General features: G+C 57.5%; 1 protein-coding gene across 2 annotated transcripts in view; it reads right to left on the bottom strand.

Moving 5' to 3' along the window:
- The window catches only part of MAP2K4 (mitogen-activated protein kinase kinase 4), an 89830-nt gene that overhangs the window by 42123 nt on the left and 22080 nt on the right, over positions 1–25627 (bottom strand). For both annotated transcript variants that reach the window (XM_054170361.1, XM_054170360.1), the window contains exon 2: positions 13308–13410. In XM_054170361.1, the coding sequence (XP_054026336.1) occupies positions 13308–13410 (103 nt within the window). The remainder of the gene's footprint in view (positions 1–13307; positions 13411–25627) is intronic.

The raw sequence follows: 25627 nt of genomic DNA, 5'->3' as shown, positions 1-25627 counted from the left end.
GCTTGCTCAGGGCCTCATCCAGCCTGGCCTGGAACACCTCCAGGCAGGGCACAGCCACAGCCTCCCTGGGCAGCCTGTGCCAGGCTCTCCCCACCTTCAGAAGACACTGGAAGCATCTGAGCTAATGAACTGCAAGAGCCCCTCTGAGAATGCTGTAACTGCATCTCCTCAGCCCAGGCAGCTCCCTGTGAAGGGACACAGGAACACATCCCTAAGAACCAACAGCAGAATCCAATCCATGCTTGAAGGCTGCAGAAGGAGCTGCAGGAGCAGCAGCAGCACACCATCATCCCACTGCTGAGCCAAACTCCCCTGCTTGCAGGGCTGCCATTTCTGTGGGGATGGAAGCAGCTGCCAATGGCTAACGGAGGGCTGAGCTTACTGCAGCCTGCTGGGCAGTTTTGGGGTGAGGTCCACTTCTCTCCTCTGCAAACTGCAGGGGACAATGGGATTAGCACACAGGGCTGCTTGGGTGTCACTTCAGCCAGAAGCAGTTGTGCAAATGACAGGAAAACAAGGGCTCCACAACAGTGCACAAGACAATCCTCAGCTCCTCAGCCAGGGAGCCTTCTGCCAAACATCCAAGCAGCCTCCCCTCCCCGGGAGCAAGGCAGAGGCTGATGGCTTGCAGGGCACTCTGACACAAGAAATCATGAGCAATGCTGTCTTGCAGCAAGGGCAATTCTCATTTCCAACCCTCTTGCTATGATTAGAAACATGAATAATCCCAGGCAGCTCCCCAGCCCCACACCTGCAGCCCAGTGCCAGCTGCTCCCTGCGGGCAGAGACCATCCCTGCTCTGCCCGGCTCGGGGGCTCCAGGGCAGAGCTTCACAAAGCCATTTAACTGTTTTACAGAACCACACAATCACACAGGTTGGAAAAGCCCTCACAGATCATCAAGTCCAACCTATGACCTAATACCTAACTACTCCTGACAGCTCTAAGTGCCAAGCCTTCTGTGAACACCTCCAGGGACAGGGACTCCACCACCTCCCTGGGCAGCACATCCAGTGGCCAATTCCTCTTGCTGGGAAGAACTCTCTCCTCCTTTCTCGTTTTTAACACAAAATCTCTCTTCCAGCCTGAATCCACCAATCTAGGACTGGTGGTCTCTGCCAGGTGGGCTTCTCACTCCTCTTACCCCTCTCCCAGTGACTCAGTGTGCATGACTCCAACACCTGTGTCTGGCCTTACTTTCCCCGAGCCCCACGATGACAGACAGACAGACAGACAAAGGGGAGCGACCACTCCACACTGTGACACTTCTCCAAGAACAAAAATCAGTTTCTGGATCTCTGAGTCTCTCAAGGTGTACAAATCTCCTTTCCCAACCTGAGGACCCGGTATCTCAGAAGGGTTTGAGCTCAGCCAAGACAAGCTCCTGCCAGGCACTCTGTGGAGGCCACAGGGAAACAAGCACTCAGGTCCCTGTTCCAAAGGAGCAGTGCAGCTGTCTACAAAGGGTGGGCAATGAGAACTGAGGGTTCTGCTCAGCTCCTTGCTGGGAACACTTGAGAGAGGCAGATAATGAGCCCTGCAGGGGGTTTGCCTCACTGACCCCACCAAGCCACCCTTCCGAGCGTCTGTGCTTTGGAGCATCCCAGCCCTGGGCCTGCAAGTTCAAAGCTTTCTAACTTCTCCCATGGGATTGATTTTCTGTCTGGAGCAAGCATAAAACTGTGGGCTGCCTCACAGCCTGAAACCACCTGAAATTCAGTGGCACCAACAGCCCTGGCAGTGTTGTCCTTCCCGTGGCAAACAAGGCCAGATGGGAGACAAAGAAGTCACCAAACGGCAGGGCAGAAGCTGCGGCTCCAGGGCGATGCAGCTCTCAGGTGTGGTGAGCAGGAGAGCAAGCAGAGCACAAGTGCCCTGCATTTCTGAAGTACCCCTGCTCTAAGCAGTAAGATGCCAGGAGCCTGCTGCAGGCCCCCCTGCTGCATGGTCTAGCAGCAGGGTGAGATTTTGAAGGCTGGTCTCCTCCGGTGGCTGCAGGGGGCACGGCTTTCTCTGCTGACTCTCAGGAGCCACCAGGAGATTTCCTGCAAGCTCTGTAAAGCTGCTTACAGAAAATGAAGGATGCTCTGAGGAGTTAGGACCCAGAGAATCACCTTTCCCATCTTCCCTGACACAAAACACCTACCTAGAAGCCCAGAGACAAACCAAACCCCAGCAACCACCTCTGCGCCGCAGCAGCAAGAGACGACTGCAACAATCTCTTCCAGCTGACCCACCCTTGGCTCAGCAAAGGCATCAGGCTGGCCATGAAGGCCCAACTGCTCATCCAGGTCTCCACCAGTGCATTGCACCACAGAGAGAATGAAAGCAGGCTCCAAGAGAAGACCATTCAGGGTTGCCATAAGCCACTGCAGGCTGGCGTGGAGCCTTTGCTGTGGTTTCCCAAACTGCTGGGCCCTTCACCACGGGAGGTGACAACCCCCACAGCACTCCCACAGAGTAGCTTTCACCAACACAACATCCCACAAACCTCACCAATCTCAGCCTTTTCAGAGGTCTACACCAGTCCAGCCCTGGGGGCCAGCTCCCACCCTCCATCACATCCACCCAGCCCACCACAGCGTCCTCGCCACCATCAGTGTGTGCTCTCCTGGGGTCACTCCAGGTGTCCTCCCTGGTGCACAGTGCAAGGCATGAAAAAAGAAGCTGTTGGTGATGACCTGTGGGGCTGAAGCAGTCTCCAAACCTGCAGACTCTTCTTTGTATTCTCCATTCCTCAATGTGTGCAGAAGACAAAAGGGATGATTGGTTCCTTCAGTCTGAACCCACAAGGCAGAAGAGCTGTCTCACTTCTCTGTAGCCAGGGTAACATGCAAGGAAGTCCCCCTGAGGTGATGAATAACATCTGAAGAGCTGGAGGCTGCTCTCCTGTGCTGGTGAGATCACAGGCTCACCCCTACAGCCAGTGAGGGCTGCTCTTCACTGGGGCTCCCTGCAGGAATGTGGTTTGCAAGGTCCACATCTGGAAACACAGGGCTCAAATCCAACTCCCAGCAGGGATCTGAGCAGTGGTGGTGCAAACACAAAATCCCTTCTGACACTTCTGAGTGTCTTGTAGCCAGCAAAAAAGCAAATGGCTGTGCCTGACCATCTGAGAGGGACTGGGGTCCAGCAGTGAGAGCCACCTGGGGCCAGAAGCCAGCAGGGCCTGTGGAGAGCAGGGCAGCACACAGGCACTGCTGTGCAAGCCATGGCCTCCTCTGGCACTCGCCCATCACTAACAACATATTTGCCAAGCCCATGGGCAGAGGCCAAACCCAGGTGTGCACACACAGAGGTCAGAGATGTGACACAGGACCATCTGCTCCAGCCCTTCTTCCTCTCCAAACACCAGCAGGGGCTCCATATTAATCCAGCAGTGAAGTATTTGCCCTAGGAGGGAAGGTCCCTTCCAACCCCTGCAATTCAGGGATTCCATGGAGTTCTGAGCTCTCTTCAGCCTCAGGACTCCATCCTGTGATGCTGATCCAAGAGATGGAGCACCTCCTCTATGGGGACAGGCTGGGAGAGCTGGGGCTGCTCAGCTTGGAAAAGAGAAGGCTCCAGGGAGACCTCAGAGCAGCCTTCCAGTACCTGAAGGGCTCCAGGAGAGCTGAGGAGGGACATTTTACAAAGCCATGGAGTGAAGGACAAGGCACAATGGCTTCCAGCTTTAAGAAGCTGGATTTAGATTAGACATGAGGAAGAAATTCCTCCCCCTGGCAGAGGAACAGGTTGTCCAGAGCAGCTGTGGATGCTTCAGTCCTAGAAGTGTTCAAGGCCAGGCTGGATGAGGCCTGAGCAACCTGGGAGGGGTGGGAGGGGTCCCTGCCCATGGCAGGGGGTTGGAACTGGATGATCTTGAAGGTCCCTTCCAACTGAAACCATTCTGAGATTCTGTGCTCCAGGCCCCTGGTCACTGAGGCACAGAGGCTGGGACACCTCATGGCCCTGCTGGCCTTGGATCAACCCCCAGCTCAGAAAGCCACACTGATGAGTGCAGAAGAAAAGAAGCTAAAGCAGAAAGGCCAAGAGGGAAGTCCATGCTCCCAGATGGTAGGTAAAGATGAGCAGCTCCTACATTTTCCCTGCTATCAGCACTGCCTGACATGACCCCAGGGCACCCTCACCAGCTGCTGAGCTCAGACATGGGGGTGTCCAAGCCCCCTCCCCTCTCAGCAGGACAGCAGCAGTGTGCACAGCTCAACAGATCCCTGGGGGGTGGGCACACAGCTGGCACACAGGGTGTCTGTGATCAAAAAAGGCTCAAGTGCCAAAGACTGGCTGGAAGGAGGGAGAAACCCTGGCAACTCCCAGATGGAATTCTGAATCTCAGCTGTGCTCCTAAGCAGCTCCTGCTGAATGCAGAGGAGCAGCCCAGGTGAGGCTCAGAGGGAGCAGGGCACGGTGCCTTCTCTAGCAAGCATGGCCCAGCAGCTCCAGAATGGCCTCCAGACCTCAGCTGCCACAGGAGCACAGCACAGAGAGCAGCCCTGAAGCACTCTGAGAACATCCCAGCAGAGCTGGAGCTCTGCTCTCCCACCTCCTGACCCTCCAGAGGGGATTTGAGCATTTTGGTGTCCTGGATGCTTTTACAATCTCCACACCCCAAGATTTACAACCAGCTTGCAGCCAAGCATGCACAACCCTGCTGCCCAGCTGGGGCATGGCAGAAGTCAAGGGCAAAGGAGAGCAAGTGGAGCTTTGTTACCAGCCCAGCAGGGAGGGAGCAGCAGAGCTGATGCTGCCTCTGAAGCTGCTTGACCTACTTTCACTTCTCTGCAGTATGACATCTTGGTGGGAATTACTCAGCCATGCCAGCCCCAGATGTGCCTCTCCTGATGTGTGAAGAGGGCTGTGGCTCAGGAGTCCCCAGGCTCTGTGGGATGCTGCAGCCACGGCCCCAGAGCTGCCTCCCAGCCACTGGGGCACAGGCAGCAGGAGGAATTCAAACCAGAAGCCCTTAAAGCATCCTGGAACCCTTCACAGTCTGAAAGCTCCAGCTGCTCTCACACACAAGCAGCAGCATTCCCCCCCCAGCCCCAGCAGAGGGCCTGGGGAAATGCCAGCTCTGCCCTGGGCAGCACAGGAGCTGCTTCTCCAGCTGCCTTCCTGGGCAGACCACACAAATTGAGCTCCCACTCAGGTCTACAAACCTGGGCCCTGCCAGCCAAGCTGCCTAAGCAACACAGTCACCTCCTGGCACTCTTCCAGGCTCTGGAGTGTGACAGCAACTCCAAAGCAGGAGCTCAGTCCTGAGCAGGCTGCAGGCACCTGGCTGTGGCATGAGCAGGGATGGAGTCAGGGTGCTGCTGCCCCTTGTGCTTCAGGGAAGGATCTGGCCAGGCAGAGGTGAGCCAGGGAGCCAAGCCACCAGCTCCAGGGAGGCAGCACACCCCACTGGGAGCCAGGAGAGCCTACAGCACACTTCTGCCCACGGGAGGCACTGCCCAGCTTTGCTCATCTGTGCAGCAGCCTCTCTCTGCCCCAACACAGAGCACTGCTGATGGCAAAGGAATCTTCAGTCTGACCATGAACACCTCCATCTCATTGCCCTACCTGAGCACTTTCCAGCTGCCATGGAACCAGACAGCTTCACCTCCCTCCACAGCAGCAGCTGGTCAGGAAAAGCACAGCACTCAGCCCAAACCTGCTGCTGCCTCCTCAGACACCACCTTGGAGGAGGAAACCCCTGGCCAGCAGCACTGAAACACCTGCCCAGGCAACAGCTGCTGGCAGCTCTGCCCCCATCCCACCTGCCCTCACCCAGGGGGTTGGTGACACCAGGCCTGAGCAGCAGCATGAGCCCTGAGTTAGGACATGCTGCAGGTTCAGCCCTCGGTGTGCCTCAGACACCTGTGTGCCAGGGCTGCCACTGACTGAGGGTGGCTGCAGCCCCAGGGCAGCAGAAGCCTCCAGATAACCTCCACAGCCACCACAGGCTCCTCCTCCACTCCCACCAGCCAGGTTGCAGTCCCTGTCTGGGTAAGACAGGCCAGGTCTTGGTGCTCTGGAGGGTAACTGCCACTGTCACCATCTTCTTACAGCCTCCCACCCTTCAGCTGCTCTTCCCCAGGGGATCTGTCACACACCACAGCCAGAGGGAAGTGGCTGCAAGGGCAAGCCCAAGGCTGTGTGCTCCTGGCTGCTCCAGCAATGGCACAGCTCACCCACAGCTAACCCAGCTCCCACAGCCTGCCAGGAGATGCCTCCTGAACTCTCTACCCTGGCACAAGCTTCTGGTCTGACCCCTTCCAAATGGGCCCAGGACAACCTCAGGAGGTTCAACAAGACCAAGGGCAAGGTCCTGCAGCTGGGGTAGGGCAATCCCAGGCACCAACACAGGCTGGGCAGGGACTGGCTGGAGAGCAGCCCTGGAGAAAAGGCCTTGGGGGTGCTGGGGGAGGAGAAGCTCAGCAGGAGCCAGCAGTGAGCACTTGCAGCCCAGAGAGCCAAGCAGAGCCTGGGCTGCAGCAAGAGAAGTGTGGCCAGCAGGGCCAGGGAGGGGATTCTGCCCCTCTGCTCCACTCTGCTGAGACCACAGCTGCAGCTCTGGGGCCAGCTCTGGGGCCTCTGTGCCAGGAAGGCTCTGGAGGGGCTGGAAGGTGTCCAGAGAAGGGCCACGAGGAGGAGCAGAGGGCTGGAGCTGCTCTGCTGTGAGCACAGCCTGAGGGAGTTGGGGTTGTGCAGGCTGGAGAAGGGAAGGCTCCCAGGAGACCTCATTGTGGCCTTCCAGGATCTGCAGGGGGCTGCAGGAAAGCTGGGGAGGGACTTTGGAGGGTGTCAGGGAGGGATAGGACTGGGGGGAATGGAGCAAAACTAGAAGTGGGGAGATTGAGATTGGCTGTGAGGAAGAAGTTGTTCCCCATGAGGGTGGTGAGAGCCTGGCACAGGCTGCCCAGGGAGGTGGTGGAAGCCTCCTGCCTGGAGGTGTTTGCAGCCAGGCTGGAGGTGGCTGTGAGCAACCTGCTGCAGTGTGAGGTGTCCCTGCCCATGGCAGAGGGTTGGGGCTGGCTGAGCCTTGAGGTCCCTTCCAGCCCTGACAGTTGTGTGGTTCTATGACAGCAGCTCCCAGCTCCCCACCTGCACACCAGGGAATGCAGTGCTCGGTACAACCACTGAGGTTTGCACAGCTACATTACCTGGCAGGTGTGAAGCACTCAGACCCCAGGGCAGCCAGGTTAGTGCAGACCATGGAGTTGTGCTTGATTGAGACCCCCAAGGGCACCCAAAGGTTCTCAGAAGTTCTGAGGATCCCAGGTGCCAGCAGTGTGGCAGGAAGCAAGGTGCTCAGCACCTCTGGAGAAACCACTGTGAGTGAGCTTCCTGGAGATACAGAAGCTCCAAAGTTTGGTCCCAGGCTTGGAAGGCCTGAATTCAGAAGCAGAGAGCTGAGATCCCAAACCTCTTGCAGAAAGAAGAGCCCTGCAAGGGCAATGATGTCCAAGGGCCTTGCTAGAGAAACCTCTCCTGGAAGCAGCAGATACCAAAAGCTTCTCAGCAGAGCAAGATCAGAAGGACCAGGCCACAGACCTCACTGGCCAAAGGAACTTGTAAACTGCTGGGAGAAACAGGAAGGTCACATCCAAGACAAAAGCTGTGGAGGCAGCTGCTGACCAAGAGCAGTGAGGAGCTGTGGCCCAGGAGGTGAGCTCTGCACTGCACTGCAAGGCTGCTTTCCACTGACTCCAAACACCTGAAGGGATTTCTGAGTCCTTGGAGGTATCCATGGCATAGAACCACACAACTGCTGAGGCTGAAGAGCCCTCTGAGCTCAGCCAGCCCAGTTCCCACCCAGAGCCCACCAAGCCACCCCTGCTGCTGAGCCACTGCCACTGCACCACAGCCCTCAGCACCACAGCCACACAGCTCTGAAACCCCTCCAGGGATGGGGACTCCACCACCTCCCTGGGCAGCCTGGGACAGTGCCTGAGAACCCTTGCTGGGAAGGAATTGTTCCTAACAACCAACCTGAGCCTCCCCTGGCACAGCTTGAGGCTCTTTGCTCTTCTCCTCTCACTTGCTGCATGCAAGAAGAGCCCAACCCCCACCTGGCTCCAGCCTCCTCTCAGGGAGCTGCAGAGAGCAATGAGGTCTCCCTCAATCCTCTTCCTCCAGGCTAAACACCCCCAGCTCCCTCAGCTGCTTCTCTGCTGCTCCCTATTCTCCAGACCCTTCCCCAGCTCTGTTGCCCTTCTCTGGCCCTGCTCCAGCTCCTCAGTGTCCTTGGAATGAGGAGCCCAAAACTGAACCCAGGATTTGAGGTGTGGCCTCACCAGTGCCAAAAAGAAAGGGACAATCCCTGCCCTGTCCTGCTGGCCACACCATTCCTCATCCAGCTGAGGATGCTGGTAGCCTTCTTGGCCACCTGGGCACACACTGATCCATCTTCAGCAGGTCATCAATCAACACCCCCAGGTCCTTCTCTCCCAAGCAGCTCTCCAGCCACTCTGCCCCAAGCCTGTGATGCTGCCTGGGGTTGTTGTGACCTTTGCTTGTTGAAAATTAAGCAAGACCAAGTGACCACATCCAGCTCAAGCTCTGCATCCTTCAGGAGATGTTGCAGAAGCCACACAGAGAAGTTCCACTGAAAGCTTTCTGCAAGGCTGCAGGCATCACAGCCTGCCACAGGAAGGTCTCATGCAGCAGAAAGGAGCTGGAAATCAGCACCAAAAGAGCTGTGAAATGACTCTGACAGAAATGGGGGACAGAGAACTATCCACAGGAAAGGTGCCCTCAGCACTTGTGCAGCTGCCCCTGCAGGATGCTCCACTGCGGGTGCTGGTGCTGCTCAGCCTGCTGCTGGCTAACTCACACAGGTTACACCCTCAGGAACTCAGCCAGCTGTAGGCTGTGCAGCTACAGAACCTGAAACCACATCCCACAGAGCTCTGGGAAAGCCTAAGTGGAGAGTAAAAGGAAGCAGACACTTCAAAGAGACTTTGGGGCAGCCAGGGAAATCCCTTCCAGGAATAATCACAGCCCTGTAGAGACCAGAAAGCAGCAGAGTCTGATGTGCAACTGGCCCTCCAGCTGCATTGCAGGGATCCAGCCTCAAAGGTCTCCTAAAGAAACCCCTGCCACACTCCTGGGCCATCCAGCAGGAGAGAAGGGTTCCCAGGGGCCACCTCTGGAAGGTGCAGAAGTCACACAGCATCCCTGACTGTCAGTGGGGAGCCTGAGGAGCCCAGCAGGCCACCAGACAGCTCAGGAGCTGGCTCCGTCAGCATGAAAAGAGGACATCTGTTTTAGTCACCTGTCCAGATGAGACTGCAGGTGCTCTGGTGTTCAGGCTGTGGGGAGCTGGCACCACTGGCAGTCCAGAGGCAGAGCCAGCAGGCAGGGTCCTCCAGCAGCAAGGTGCTGAGAGCCAGCCACCCCACACACCTCTCTGGGGCGCTCCCTCCTCCTCACTCACTCCTCAGCCGCGGATGCAAGCCCTGCAGAGCAAGGCCTCACTGCCTCAGCACAGCACAAGGCTTTGCAGAACACCAAGAGGCTCATCTGCAGCCACACAGCTTGGCTCAAGGGATGCCAGCTGCTGGGCAACCAGCTGTGCCCCCCCACATCACTGCGGGGTCGGCACTACCTGAGCTGCCCTCCAGCTGCAAGTGGCTGTGCAGAGCCACACTCAGGTAACTGAGGAACCTGCTGCTGTTTGTGACCTAAAGCCCACCTGGGCACAGGGTGGCTGAGGGGCAGGTGGGCTGCTTTGCAGGCAGCTGGAAACAGCAGTGGAGAAACAATGGGTGGGCAGGTTAAGAGCTCCCCCTAAGCACGGCTGCTGCCCTCCAGCCTCTGCCGTGGCTGCTGCAGGGAAAGCAAAGCCTGTGTCTGTTGCCCTGCCCCGAGGCAGAAGCACAGCCTGAGCTCAACCTGCTCCCCAGGGCAGCTCCCCACAGCCTGTGCTGTCACCCAGCCTGCAGAGCAGGGCAGTGACACAATGGCCCCACTGGCACAGAGCAGCCCCCAGACCTCCCTGGACACACCACCTCCAGCTTCTCCAGGCTGCAGCTTTGCAGGGCAGAATTTCCCTCCCCAGCTACTCTCTGACTCAGACTCTCTTCTGCCTTGGCCCTGCACAGCTCCCATGTAGGATGACAGATGTCACCATGCCAAGCCCACCACAGAGGTAACAGAGCAAAGCTCAGGGGTCCCAACCAAGCAGCAGCTCCTCCTGCTCCTGCCTGTGGTCTGTTCCTAGGTGTTGCTGTGTGTTCCTGGCACCTACCCCCTGCACTCCCTGCACCCCCAGGGCAGCACACTCACGCTGGAGGGACGAGGCCCAACCTGAGACCCAAACCTTGAGACGTGGCTGAACCATGGCAGATGGGAAAGATGAGACAGTGAGGGGCAGGAAAACATCCTGAGAGGCCACTTCCCAACGCTTTCCCTTCAGCAGATACTTCAACAAACAGCCTGTGGGCACAGCCTCCTGGCAGGAGCACAGTGGGACACAGAGGGGCTTCTGTGCCACTGCATGGCAGGCAGCTGGGAAGCACTGCTCAGGCTCTTGAGAACACCACACTCTGCAGCTGAGATTCCATGGCCTCTGAAAGGGTTCCTGCTGAGAACAGGCCACTGGCAGCAGGGAGCTGGAGTGCCTGGAGTCAGGGACCACCCACAGACCATCTGCAAAACACAGAGTCCTCTCCAGCCCACACCAGTATCTCCCTAGCCCACTGGAGCTAAACTTCAGCCCTGGACTATGGTGATTCCCAAAATGGTTCCCTCCAGGCTCTCCAGTTTCTTTTCTAACATTCCTGAGAGCTCAGCCTGAGAAGCAAACCCTAAAAGGAAAGCCCAGCTCACACCCTGGCAGGGTGTGTGGGGTCTGTACCCATTCAGCCTCAGCTCTGAGGAGGAGCACAGCTCCACCCAGCATCCTGAGACCCCCAGGACAGCTCTGGCAGGACCATAGCTGCCCTCCTGTTGCAGTTTCACAGAGGTTTCCTCCCTCCTCCTCACATCCATGTGGGCCTGAGGAGCTCTGCTTGCTCCTCTGCTCTCTCTCTGACCTGGGCACTCACCACTGCAGCCTGAGCAGTGCCCTGCCCCACACCTGCTCATCAAGCACAGCACAGCTAAAGGGCAACTTCCATCCCAGAGCAGCTGCAGGGCACTGCTGGCTGCTCCTGCTGTGCCCCAGCCAGAGCTGGGGGCAGGCAACAGGCATTTGGTGCCAGGACCTGCTGCCCTCCTGGAGGCAGGAGCAACAGCACGCCCCCAAAGCAGTGGGACCATGCCACAGAAACCAGCTGTGAGACATTGACCTCTCTCTATCTTCAGATCCACCCTTTGGGACCCACAGGGTCTGCCCAGGGGACTCCTCAGCAGTGCCAAGCCAGCACTCATCTTGGGAGGGCACCAAGGCCACTGGGCTCCAGCCAGGGAGGAGACTCAGCAAGCAGAAACACATCTTGCATCTGGGTCAGGAGGTCTGGAAGATCCAATCCAACCCTGAATCTAGGAAGGTTTCCAGAACACAGAGTTAAAAAACCATTGCAGCCTCCCTGGGAAGCAGGCAGGAGATGCAGCAGCTGCAAGACAAACACTTGAGGAAGGTGCAAGCAAGAGATGTGACTCTTGCCTTGGAGGCACAGCACCCACAGAGCAGCAAGGACACCAGGATGGGTTAGCTGCAGCCCCAGCACAGGGGAAGTGATCAGCCAACACCATCCTCCTCCTTCAGCTGCTTACTGCAGCCTGCAGCCTCCCAGGGAAGCTCAGGCACAGACACAGCACCATCACTGCTCACACTCAGGACCAGCTCAACCATTAATCAGCCCAGGATCCAACCTCTGCTAACAGCTGCAGCTCCCACAGTGACAGAGCAGCACCTTGCTGGCCATGCTGAGAGCCACTTGCAGAGACATGAAACTCGAGATGCCACCAATGAACAAAACAAACTCTGCTGTGCTGGACCAGAGCCACTGTGCCCTCCAGTGACCCTCAGACACAAGTCCCTGGAGAGAAGCACAGAAAGTCAACCCCCCCCCAGATGGCTGATGTGGGGCCTCAGGAGCTGAGCCAAGTCCTGTGTTTAATGGCCTGGGGAGGCTGGAGAGGAAAGGGCCCCAGATGGGGTTTCACAGAGTGCTGTGACAAGGGCTTGATGAGGAGACACAAGAAGTGAGGATAGAAACAGCAGCTCTACAACCAGCACAGACAGGCTGCTTGGGAGAGGAAAAGAGAGAGGAGGAGAGAGGAAGACTTGCTGGAGAGGTCACTTGGGATGGCAGGAAGCATCAGCTAAGTACTCTGTCACATCTCCAGATGTTGTAACTAATCATTGGTAACTCATCAGAAACCTCTTCAGGCTCACTAACAGCTGCCTTGCAAATGCCCAGCCTAAAGAAGCTACCAAAACCAGGGACAGACCCCGGGGGGGACATCCTGGGGAAGCAGAAGGCACTGAGCTCAAGGAGAGAGGCAGCAACATGCAGAGTCAAGCAGAAGCAGCCTGGAAGGAGGGACACCCCAGAGAGCCCTGGCAGCAGGGGAGGTTGCTGAGGCTTGCCACTGACAAAACTCTTTGAGACCCGCTGGGACACCCAGAGAGGAAACACTGGAGATGTTGTTGTGCTCCAGCTGCATTCTGCCACACATCCAGGCTGTGGGTGCAGCACCCATCCTTCTAGATTGGTGGGTCTGAGGACACAAAGCTGATGCTCTTTGGGATGTTCCTCCCTAGCACCAGGACCAGCTCTGGGCCACAGCTGCGCTCGGAGTGGCCAGAGATGCCCTGGGGCTGGCTGGAGCTAATTGCTGCCTGACCCCCTGGCACCAACAGGCTGGCAGAGTGATACCCCCTCAGCCCTCCTTCATTTTAGTGCTGAAACCAAAGGTGTCAGAGTGACACAGAGTGACACAGGAACAACAACTCCTCTACCAAAAAGGAACAAGCAGCGAATAGAGGGACAGGAACGTGACAGTGAGGAGGTCTGCAAATCAATTACAGGCTTGCAAGCTACAACTGATCTCAGTTCAATCACTTCTGGAAGGCAGAGCTCCAGGGCAAAACAAAGACCCCAAACTGAACATCTCAGTTCAATCACTTCTGGAAGGCAGAGCTCCAGGGCAAAACAAAGACCCCAAACTGAACCTTTTTTAAAGGGTGGAGGACAACGAAAAGAAATCCAAACCCCAACTGCAACTCAAAATACCTTCTGCAGAGCCTCAGACTGTGGCAGATGGGAACAAGCTACAGACAACCGGAGTCAGCAAACTGCAGTGCCAGTCACACTCTGTGCTGGCTAAACACTGCCACAGTCGTTGCCCTGGTTGTGCCTTTGGCTTCATACTCACATGTGTGGGTTTTGGAAAGGAACTCCCGAGGTGTTTAGAGTGAATCTCGCTGTGGACTTGAAAGGTGGGTTTGCAAAGTTTAACTTCAGCGCTTTGCGTTTACCTGGGAGACAACGGAACATAAAGGAAACTTTTTGTCAGCAGCAAAACACTCAGAGCATCTGGAGATAAAACAGATTAGAAACAAACAGACAAACCAAACCACACCACACAGCAAGGGAGGGAAGGCGCCCGGGGAGAGAAAGGCCATCAACAGAACCGGCGTCGCGCGGCAGCGGCCAGCCGCAGCTCCTGCCAGGGGCAGGGGGGTGGGCATCGCAGGCGGCCCTCACCCCCAGGGTCTCCACCAGCTCATTCCCAAGCAGTGGCCCAGGTGAGGCGTCCAAAGCTCCTCCTGTGACACCTGGGGTACCGCCAGCAGCTTCTAGGGTCCCCAGCAGCCACAGGCCACCTCCACAGCAGGGCCCCCAGCGTGCCCCCCACAGCGGCGCTCCTCTCACCAGCCCCTGGCTGCCAGGGAACAACTGAAGTGCAGCGCCCTGGGGGGCTGCCCCAGAGAACTTGTGCCAGCAGGGGCTAGGCTGCAGGACCAGGAGGCACAAACCCAACCCCGAGGAGCACACTGCAAGGAGGTAAGCAATGGCTGGGCTGTGCTACCCTAGAGAACTTGTGCCAGCAGGGGCTAGGCTGCAGGACCAGGAGGCACAAACCCAACCCCAAGGAGCACACTGCAAGGAGGTAAGCAATGGCTGGGCTGTGCTGCCCCAGAGAACTTGTGCCAGCAGGGGCTAGGCTGCAGGACCAGGAGGCACAAACCCAGCCCCGAGGAGCACACTGCAATGGCCGGGCTGCCCCTCCCCGTGCTCATCAGGATGTGACGGCGCTGAGGGCTGGGCTGCCCGGGGAACCTTCCCTTTGGCAGCAGCCTCTGATTCTCTCTGCTCTTGTGGGGAAAAATAACTGCAGAGGAAGTGGCAGAAGGCTCCAAAGCCCCACTGATGGTCCTGCCTGACAAAGGGGCCTCCCAGCTCCAGGCTCCCCCTGCACACACCAGCATTCCCAAAGCTGGGGTTAATCCTTTCCCCAGGACAGTTTTTTCCCACAGGTTCATCACACATCGTTTATCCTCCTGAAAAGCATCGACCTGGAGCTGCAGAGTCCTTCCCAAGCCCAGGCAATGGCCTGGTACCCCCAGATCCTGACCCACTCCTCCCCTGAGCCTGCCCAGCACTCCTCAGCACAAGGATAATCTTCTTGGTAACCACAGGTGTGCAAAAAAGGCCCCGAGGACTGCACTTGCAGACAGCACCAGGACACACGACCCTCCTGTCCCGCTTGGACTCGGCCGGTCTTAGAACCATAGAGCTGCTGGGGCTGGGAGAGCCCTCTGAGCTCAGCCAGCCCAGCCCCCACCCAGAGCCCACCAAGCCAGCCCTGCTGCTCAGCCACTGCACCACAGCCCTCAGCACCACAGCCCCACAGCTCTGAAACCCCTCCAGGGCTGGGGACTCCACCACCTCCCTGGGCAGCCTGGGACAGTGCCTGAGAACCCTTGGCTGGGAAGGAATTGTTCCTAACATCCAACCTGAGCCTCCCCTGGCACAGCTTGAGGCTGTTTGCTCTTGTTCCTTGGGTGAAGAGCCCAACCCCCAGCTGGCTCCAGCCCCCTTTCAAGGAGCTGCAGAGAGCAATGAGGTCTCCCCTCAGCCTCCTCTGCTCCAGACTAAGCAACCCTCAGCTGTTCCTCACAGGACTTGTGTTCAAGGCCCTCCACCACCTTGGTTGCTCTTCTCTGGACCTGCTCTAGTCCCTCAATGTCCTTCTTGGAGTGAGGAGCCCAAAACTGACCCCAGGATTTGAGGCATGGCCTCACCAATGCCGAATAGAGGGGGGACAATCACATCCCTGGACCTGCTGGCCACACCAGTCCTCATCCAGGCCAGGCTGCTGGTGGCCTTCTTGGCCTCCTGGGCACACTGCTGGCTCATCTTCAGCAGGCCATCAGTCAACACCCCCAGGTCCTCCTCCCCTGAGCAGCTCTCCAGCCACTCTGCCCCAAGCCTGGAGCGTTCATGGGGCTGCTGTGGCCCAAGTGTAGCACTCAACACCTGACCTTGTCCAAAAGCTGCCAGAGGCAGGCAGGGCACACACGGCCAGAGGGCATGGGCAGGGCAGGCACCGCCAGAGGGCATGGGCAGGGCAGGGCAGGCACCGCCAGAGGGCATGGGCAGGGCAGGCACCGCCAGAGGGCATGGGCAGGGCAGGCACCGCCAGAGAGCATGGGCAGGGCGGGCACCACCAGAGGGCATGGGCAGGGCGGGCACCGCCAGAGGGCATGGGCAGGGCGGGCACCGCCAGAGGGCATGGGCAGGGCAGGCACCGCCAGAGGGCATGGGCAGGGCAGGCACCGCCAGAGGGCATGGGCAGGGCGGGCACCGCCAGAGGGCATGGGCAGGGCGGGCACCGCCAGAGGCAGGCAGGGCAGGCACCGCCAGAGGGCATGGGCAGGGCAGGCACCGCCAGAGGGCATGGGCAGGGCCAGGGGCGGGGCAGGGCCAGGGGCGGGGCAGGGCCAGGGGCGGGGCAGGGCAGGCACTGCCAGGGGCGGGGCAGGGCCAGAGGCGGGGCAGGGCCAGAGGCGGGGCAGGGCAGGGCAAGCCTGCACACACAGCCAGAGGCAGACACCAGCACAGGGCAGTGCTGGGGCCTGAGCCATGGGCCCCAAACCAGAGCTGAGCTCTGGATGAACATCCCAACCGAACACTGGGTGTTATAGAATTAAGCAGGTTGGAAAAGACCTTTGAGATCATCAAGTCCAACCTTTCAACCAACACCATCTAATCAACTAACCCATGGCACCAAGTGCCTCATCCAGTGTGTTCAACGTGTGCAAGAGGGGATTGGACGTGGCACTTGGTGCCGTGGTCCAGTCATGAGGTCTGTGCAGACAGGTTGGACTCGATGACCCTCGAGGTCTCTTCCAACCTTGGTGAGACTGTGATACCTCCAGTCATGGTGACTCCACCACCTCCCTGGGCAGCACATTTGTCATGGTTTGGGAGATGGAATTCTCCCACCACAGGCAGAAATAACGACTCAGACAAACGGATTGCAGCAATGGTGGAAAGTTTAAATGGGAAAACAAAAAACCCACCAGTGAAAGTTTTACAGAGAACCACAGGCACTGTGACAAGAGAGACATCCCAGAACACACCCAATAACGTCCCATCACCACCTGGGGGGACACCCAAACCCACCCCCCCCCAGGGCTCTTTCTTCCCCCTGCCCAACCCAGCCTTAGGCCTGGGCAGGCCCAAGAGAGGCAGCTCAGCCATTTTACCTAGGCACCAGTGGGGGACAAAAGAGGCATACAATAGTCCAGGCCAGAAGGGACCTTCTAAGCTCATCCAGTCCAACCTCCCTGCAGTCAGCAGGGACATCCCCAACTAGACCAGGTTGCCCAGGGCCTTGTTGAGCCTCACCTTCAATATCTCCAGGGAAGAAGCCTCAACCACCTCCCTGGGCAGCCTGTTCCAGTGTTCCACCACCCTCATAGTAAAGAATATTCCAAGCATCTGCTCCCCAGGTCAGTGTCTGCTCCTTAGCATCTATTATCACTTAACAAAGTCTGGATGCTTATTAGTGACAGATGGAGCTTAGGCAGAACAGAACTATCAGTGAGGGTGAAATGGCATCAGAATGGAGTCAACTGTCCTTGCTTAGAGGCAGAGCACCAAGGCCATGCAGTCAGATGCCCAGCCTTGTGTGGAGGTGTGATCAGAGCCAGAGAGAGAAAATCACTCCAACGCTCCCTTGGTTTCTCTCTGGGCCCTGGCCAGGCCCTGGGAAAATCCAAGGGGAAGATGAAGTCATAGGTTTCCACATTTAGAATCACATGAACTTGTTTACTCAGCAATATGGAGGCTGGGCCCTCTCACAGCCTCCCTGGAAGCCTCCCCTACGAGTGGAGGCACTGCTAGGACCTCCCAATGGGCAGCAAAGGTTCTCCAAACCCTGGCTGTAACCAGGGCTCCCCAGCAGCTGGGCATCTGGATGATGCTCAAGTGCTGGGGCAGTTGGTTATGGATCTTGCCTAACACTCTGCCTGGCCTCATGCAGCACTGAGCAGCTGCAGTGCCTTGATGCATTTCACCTCTGCTCTACCACCAATGTTCTGCTGCTTCTGCCACTGATATGCAGAGGCACAGCAGGGAGAGAGGAGTTTACTCCTGCCCCTCGGTGCCTGTGTCCCTTGTGCTGAGCCTGTCAGCTGGCAACAGCTCCTGGGCAGCAGCACCAAGATGAAGGGATTGTGTGGAGGGGGGGATTGGTGTCTCAGCAGAGATGAAACCTCCTGATGTTTTGGCAGAGGAACCTCCTGATGTTCAGCAGGGGTAGAACCTCTTGGAAGATTCTGATTGAGACTCTTCACTGTTGCTGCTTGGAATGGCAGCACTCAGGGCTGCACACAGCCACAGGGTGACTTTCCAGGAGTGACAGTGACATTCCATTCTCATTTCAGTGCCCATCCCCATCCTGATGTCCATTCCTCCTTCCCTTACCCATGGCACCCTGCTGCTGACCAAGCACCGATGCCCTAAGCCCTGCAGAGGAGAGCTGGGCTGTTGGGAAGGCAACAGAGCAAAAGCTTCCCAAGCTCAGGCTCTAGGAGCTCCTGTGCCCAAACAAACTGCAGCAGAATCACTCAGAAGCCAAAGAGGTCATCTCAGCCCTGCACACTACCCAGAAATGAAGCAGGAGATGAACAAAACCAAAAAGGCAGCAAAACCAAACTGAGTCTATCACTTTCTGCAGACCTTAGCAGCACTGATGCCAACCACCCACAGTGTTCTCACAGAGCAGACCAACAGAAAGATTCACAGGATGACAGAAGAGTTTGGGTTGGAAGGAACCTTCAAAGATGACCCAGTCCAGTACCTGCCACCTACAGGGACACCTTTCACTGGATCAGGTTGCTCAAAGCTCCCTTCAGCCACCTGCCTATGAAAAGTGCCAGGGCTGAGGCATCCACAGCTTCTCTGGGAAGGCAGTGCCCCAGCACCCCACTGTCTGCTCAGACACCAGCAGAGACACGAAGCCAGCTGCATCTCCTGGCTGTGCCTTTGAGTCACAGAATCAGCCAGGTTGGAAGAGACCTCTGAGGTCATCCAGTCCAACCTATCACCCAGCCCTATCCAATCCACTAGACCATGGCACTAAGTGCCTCATCCAGGCTCTTCTTGAACACCTCCAGGGATGGTGACTCCACCACCTCCCTGGGCAGCACATCCCAGTGGCCAAATACTCTGTGAAGAACTTCTTCCTAACATCCAGCTTGAACCTCCCCTGGCACAGCTTGAGTCTGTGTCCTCTTGTTCTGGTGCTGGGTGCCTGGGAAAAGAGACCAAGCCCCACCTGGCTACAACCTTCCTTCAGGGAGTTGTGGACAGCAATGAGGTCTCCCCTGAGCCTCCTCTTCTCAGACAAGAGAAGGCCTTTGGAAGTCCGGCAAGGCTCCTCCACAGCAGAGGGCTGCAGGCAGGTCAGCCACCAGTGAGGACCCAGAGGTTTCCTGGCAGGACCTGCTGCAAGTGCACAACCTGGGACAGGGCTGCAACACCACCACTGCCTGACCAACCTCTGGGACTTGTGATGATCCCTGCTGGCAGCTCCCTCCTTACACAGAGCGACACCAGACGGAGCCCAGGGCTGCCGAGGATCCCGGCGATGCCAGCGCTGGCCAGCCACAACTCCAGGGCTGAATCCTCCCCCTGCTGCTCTGCCCCAGCTCGGGGCAGGAGTGGGTGGTGCTGGGCAGCTACCTGCAGGTGATGGTCACACAGCTCCTCACTCATGTCCTGTTTCAGCAGCAGCTCCACTCAGACTGGCTCAGGGGATCTGCACCATTCACCATCCTTCTCATGTTGATTTATCCACACCTGAAGCACTTCCCCTCTCTCGAGGGCAAGGCAGTGTCAGGAACTTTCTTTTTCTAGCAGCAAAGTTCATCCAACTGGGCAGAGCCTCTGGCTTTGAAGGGGCCCAAGAGTGAAACCAATTCACACAGAATCACTATGGGTGCAAAAGGTCCTCAAGGCCATCAAGGAAGCTCTCCATACCAGGAGACTTCACAACCTCTCTGGGCAGCCTGCTCCAGGCCTCCAGCACCCTCACAACAAACAACTTCCTCCTCCTGCTCAGATCCAACCTCCTGGCTGCCAGTCTGTGCCCACTGCCCCTTGTGCTGGCCCTGGGCACCACTCAGCAGAGCCTGGCCCCAGCCTCTTGCCCCCCACAGCTCCTTTGGCTCTTGCTGAGCATTGCTCAGCTGCCCTCTGGGGCTGCTCTTCTGCAGGCTCTCAGCCCCAGGGCTCTCAGCCTTTGCTGCTCCCAGAGCTGCTCCAGGCCCCTCAGCAGCTTTGCAGCCTGCCCTGGACTCTCTCCAGTTGCTCCTACTACTTCTTGATGCTAGGTTAATGCTGAAACTACAAGGGTTCTTGACTCAGGTCTTCCCAGCTCCCACTGGTAGTGTAAGATCAGCACAGAGCTCAACAAACCTAAGTCCAGACTGGTTCTGAGCATGGGATGGTCTTGGCTTTGCTGAGCTGCAGTGGCAAGGAAAGTATTGCCTTGTGTTGAGGGAATCTCCCCAGGGCTGTGCCCTGTGGTATGCTGCTCTCTGTCACAGTGCCAAGGGGATTCTGGGCAGGAGCTGTCCCTGCAGCAGCACCACATCACAACCCTGTCTGAGCTCCACTTCCTTGCTCCAAAGCAGAAAAGAAGAGAAACAGCCACAGGGAAAGGAGTTTGGTCATCCTTCTTGCTGTGTGCTGCCACAGAGGGTCTGCACCCAGCCCTGCAACCTTCCCACCTTACCCTTGCACAACTAAAACACACCCACAAAAAGAGAGCATGGGGTGTGGGGAGGATGTGAGGGCTGCTGGGTTGGGTGATTTGCTTCCACCTGGAAAAGGAGCAGAGCCTCCCAGGTTATCTTCTGAAGAGGAAACAATCTGATCTCCTCAGGGCATCCCAAAGCAAAGCTGATGCTAATAAATGTGTATCAATATCTGAGGGCTGGGTGTCCTGGGATAGGCCAAGGGGCAATGGATGGAAACTGCAGCACAGGAGGTTCCACCTCAACATGAGGAGGAACTTCTGCACTGGGAGGCTCCCAGAGCCCTGGAGCAGGCTGCCCAGAGAGGTTGTGGAGTCTCCTTCCCTGGAGCCTTTCCAGCCCTGTCTGGATGTGTTCTGTGTGAGCTGTGCTGGATCCTATGGTCCTGCTCTGGCAGGGGGCTTGGACCTAACATCCTCTGATCCTCTGAACTCTCAGCTGAGCAGGAACAAACCCAGCACTCTGTTGCCCCTCTGTGTTTCCAAGAGCTTTGATTGTCCCAGGTGCTAGCAAAGCCCTGGCTCTGATGCAGGGGGAGCAGGGGAACATCTGCCCCTGCAGCACACAGCCAGGCCTGGCTGCTGGCTGGCTCCATGGCTGCTGGCACAGCGCTGCCTTCCCACAGAGCCTTCCAGCCTCCCTGAGATTTCCTTCCTTTCAGCCTTGCCCATGGATGCACTCCAACAGCAGCACAACTGATTTGGGAGCAAAGAAGTTTTCCAGCCTTGCTTTCCAGACAAACCATCCTCCCAGTGCAAACTGCTCACATTTTGGAGGAAACCATGAAGAACTCCAGCCCAGAGCAGAGTTAGCCCTGGGGAGTCTGGATGAAGGAAGCCTGGGGTTTGAGCTGCTGGGGTTAAGAACTGCCACTGCAGAAACTCTCTGCCAAGGGTAGAAGGATGCTCAGCAGGTCTGTCACTGGCACTGACTGCCCCATTCAGTACCACCCCGGTCAGCATTCACACCCAGATGAGGGCTGTGCCCTGCAGCACTGCCAAGCACTGCCCCTTTCAGGAGGCAACTCGGGAGGAAGGGTTGAGCCATAATGTACAGAGGTGACTGACCCCTGGGACTCTCTGGGGAGGCCACACCTCGAGTGTTGTGTCCAGTTTTGGGCACCTGAACACAGGAGAGATGTGGAGGGGCTGGAGCCAAGGCAGAGCAGGGCTGCTGGTCTCTTCTCACAGGTAATTAGTGACAGAACAAGAGGCAATGGCCTCAAGCTGCCACAGGAGAGGTTTAGACTGGACAGTAGGAAACATTTGTTCCCAGCAAGAGTGGTCAGGGATTGGAATGTGCTGCCCAGGGAGGTGGTGGAGTCCCCAAGCCTGGAGGTGCTCTGGCAGGGGGTTGGACTGGATGATCTCTTTGGGTCCCTTCCAACGCCTGACATCCTCTGCCCCTGTGATCCTGGGAGGGGCAGGGGCTGGCTGAAGATGCAGATTCACTCTGACTGCCACTGCTGACTTTTGAATGCCCTCAGGAGAGGCAGTGCCTCTGAGGAGCAATATTGACTTGTGCCAGCCATGGCCACTTCTGGCCATCCCCCTCTCTACTGAAACTGTCTTCTTCCAAGGCTCAAGGACAAGGAAACAAAACTCTGGGCAAGCAGGGCTACAAATGACACCAAATAATTCAGATTCCTGATTTCTGGACAAAAGCTGACAAGAGCCACACCAGCTTTACTCTGCTGCCACGGGAGAAACCCCAGGACACTTCCACAATGAGCTGCTTCTGCCAAGCGTTTCTCTCAGCATGAGACCTCCAGCTGCGTTGTCATGCTTGCCTCCAGCTAACTGGGAGCTTCAGAGCTCATCACACTGACACAGGAGCCTTGCTGTCCTGCAAAACACATCCCTGGCTCCTGCTGACACTCCTGAACTGAGAGAAGCTGTTTCAGTGAAGGAGAGATCCCAGCAGAGCTACACATCTGAGCTGCAGCCAGCAGCACATCTCAGCTCACTGAGGGACACAGCAGGTGAGCTCCCTGGGCAGTGACAACCACCAACCCCAGCAGCTTCTCTGGAGCTCAGAAATATTAACCCCAATGCAGACCTGAATCCAGAGGTTGTGGTCAGTACCCAAAGCCACCCAGCATGCCAGCTTTTCAGTGCCATCCTTTTGCAGCCATCAGAACTGCCCCCAAGCCCCTCAGTAATCGTTGAAGGACTCTCAGCCCTCTGCCAGCAGCAGCCCAGAGAAGCCTTCAGGGCAGCCACACACTCCCCAAGAGCAGGATTCTAGCCCACAGAATGCTGTGGGTTGGAAGGCCCCCAGCCCAACCCCTGCAGTCAGCAGGGACATCCTCCACCAGACCATTAGCTCTTCTCTAGTCTGAAGCCACTGTCCCTCACCCTGGCACCGCAGGCCTTTGGATCAGCCTCTCCCCAGCCTCCTTCTAGCCCCTTCAGGTACCCCCCAGCCCTTCCCCCTTGAACTGATGTGGGGTGGGGAGTGCTTGCTTCACCCAGCACAGGACCAGCCCCCCCTTGCCAGAGGCTGGCAGTGTCTCCCCTCACCACTGTGCCTCCTCTGTGACAGTACATGAGCAAAGCTGGCACCCCCCAGCTGAGCCCCCACCAGCCTCCTGGACCAGAGGCTCTCCCTGTAGCAACCACTCTCTCCAAAAGCTTGTCCATTCTTCATCACCCCTCTCACACTCAGCACCCTGTCCCAGAGCTTCCAAAGCTTCACCACCCAATGCAGAGAGAACACTGCCCTCTGGCTTGGGCAGTTATTAACCTATTTTCTTCTTACTTTACCCTGCTGAGCACCGAATCTTGCATCAGAGGATGCAATGAGCAAAGCCATGGAGCTCTGCCACGTTTACACTCAGGTATCCTGGGCTCTGATTGGGGCCAGTCCTGTTAGATGTCTTCAGCAGCAGTCTGGAGGAGGAAGGAGAAAGCAGGCTCTGCAAGCCTGCAGACTAAACCAAGCTGGCTGGAAGTGTTGAGCTGCTTGAGGGTTCAAAGCCTCTACAGGGAAAGCTGCCCAGGCTGGATCCATAAGCCAAGGCCCAGAGCTGGGTCTCCACATGGGGCTCAACAACCCCATGAAGGCTCCAGGCTTGGGGCAGAGGGGCTGGAAAGTGCCTCTCGGAAAAGGACCTGGAGGTGCTGGTTGCCAGCAGCTGGTGATGAGCCAGCAGTGCCCAGGTGGGCAAGAAGGGCAGCAGCAGCTTGGCCTGGAGCAGCAATGCTGTGGGCAGCAGGGGCAGGGCAGGGATTATGCTCCAGGCCTGAACACTGCTGAGGCCACAGCTTGAGTGCTGGGTTCAGTTTTGGGTCCCACACTGCAAGAAGGACACTGAGGAGCTGGAGCAGGCCCAGAGAAGAACAACAGAGCTGGGGAAGGGTCTGGAGATTAGGTGTGAGGAGGAGCAGCTGAGGGAGCTGGGGGTGTTCCGCCTGGAGGAGGCTGAGGGAGACCTCATTGCTCTCTGCAGCTCCCTGAGAAGAAGCTGCAGTTGAGGTGGGGCTTGGGCTCTTCTCACAGGAAACAAGTGATAGGATAAGAAGAAACAGCCTCAAGGGGAGATTTAGGTTGGACATGAGGAAAAACTTCACTGTGTGGTGGTTAAGAGCAGTTAAGGCCTGGCCCAGGCTGCCCAGGGCAGCGGTGGAGTCCCCATCCCTCGAGGGGTTTCCAGCCTGTGCAGATGTGGTGCTGAGGGCCATGGCAGCCTGGCACTGCTGGGTTTATGGATGGAGACACCAGGCTGGGGGAGGAGAGAATAGAAAGCAGCCCTGGGGGGTGCTGGTGGATGAGAAGCTGCACAGGAGCCAGCAATGGGCACTGGCAGCCTATAAGGCCAATGGCAGCTGTGCAGCCTGGAGAAGAGAAGGCTCCAGGGAGACCTCAGAGCAGCCTGTCAGGACCTGAAGGGCTCCAGAAGAGCTGGGGAGGGACTCTGGACAAAGGCTGGGAGTGCCAGGATGAGGAACAATGGCTTTGAGCTGGGAGAGGGGAGACTGAGAGTGGAGAGGAGGAAGAAACTGTTGGCAGTGAGGGTGGGGAGAGCCTGGCACAGGCTGCCCAGGGAGGCTGTGGCTGTGCCCTGCCTGGAGGTGTTCCAGGCCAGGCTGGATGAGGCCCTGAGCAGCCTGTGCTGGTGGGAGGGGTCCCTGCCCAGGGCAGGGGGCTGGAGCTGGATGGTCTTGAAGGTCTCTTCCTGCCCAAACCATTCTGTAAATGACTAAATAATCAAACCTCCAAGAAAGGAAGGAACAGGCAGGCCCTGACCCTTTCTTCTTGCTCTATGGACTCAGCAGTGAAAATGAACTGGGGAAGCAGCCCCCTGGCAATGCTGTGCCCCAAGGGGAGGGCAGACAGTGGGCACAGGCAGGAGCCTGGCCACAGCAGCACAGAGTTGGTTGGGCTGCTGCCTGGGCAAGCAATGCCAGGGGAGAGGGATGGGGACTTGGGTGAGCAGCAGCAAAGGGATGAAGGGGCCAAGGGGTCCTGAGCCCCAGGAGATAAAGCCCCGTGTTCCACTGCCCCAGTGGCTGCAGCCCAGCCCACAGGAGCTGACCTCCCCAGGGCAGTGGCACTGTGACCTTCCCTGCTCCTGGCAGAGCTCACGGACAGCCCAGGTCTGAGAGCACAGCTCAGCAGAAGGCACAGCTCTGCAAGTGCTGGGTGAGGCAAAGCTGCCTCCTCAGCTGAGATGCTGCTGCTCTGCCATGGAAGGGCTGGGATCAAACCCTGACACTTCTTGCTGGCTGCCAGGAGAAGCTCAGACACCTGTGCCACATTCCTGCCACTCACAACACACAGCATCTGTGAAGCATCTCCAGCCCCTGCACACCTCTGATCCCCCTGCACAGCTGACAGCCACAGCCTGCCCCCTGCTCAGCACAAACCCTCACCTTCAGGCACAGGCTGGCTGGGGTCCTTCTGGGCAAAAGAGGGATCCACAGCAGAGACCAGCATGTGCTGGGAGATGGCAACAGGGACATGCCACAGAACCACACAACAGTGGGGCTTGGAAGGGAGCTCCAGAGATCACCCAGTCCACACTCCCCTGCCAGAGCAGGGCACACAGAACACATCCAGCTGGGGCTTGAAAGTCTCCAAAGGAGGAGACTCCACATCCCCTCTGAGCAGCCTGCTCCAGGGCTCCAGCACCCTCACAGCAAAGAAGTTTCTCCTCATGTTGAGGAGGAGCCTCCTGGGTTCCAGTTTGTGTCCATTGCCCCTTGCCCTGTCACAGGACACCACTGAGCAGAGCCTGGCCCCTTGGGATAGTAACTAAAGCTCTGCAGAGGCATTTAAAATCTTACTAACACGGCAGGCAGCTGGGAAAAGCACTGCCACAGAGACAAGCCACTGTCCTCAGGAGAGTTTATCAACCCCCTCAAGCTGCCAAGGCTGGCATTAAACACAGGGTGCCAGCTGTCCCCAGTAGCAAGCCCTG

The sequence above is a fragment of the Dryobates pubescens genome, chromosome 20, assembly GCF_014839835.1.
Source record: "Dryobates pubescens isolate bDryPub1 chromosome 20, bDryPub1.pri, whole genome shotgun sequence".
Classification (NCBI taxonomy): Eukaryota; Metazoa; Chordata; class Aves; order Piciformes; family Picidae; genus Dryobates; species Dryobates pubescens.
This window is presented reverse-complemented; position numbering and strand designations above follow the sequence as displayed.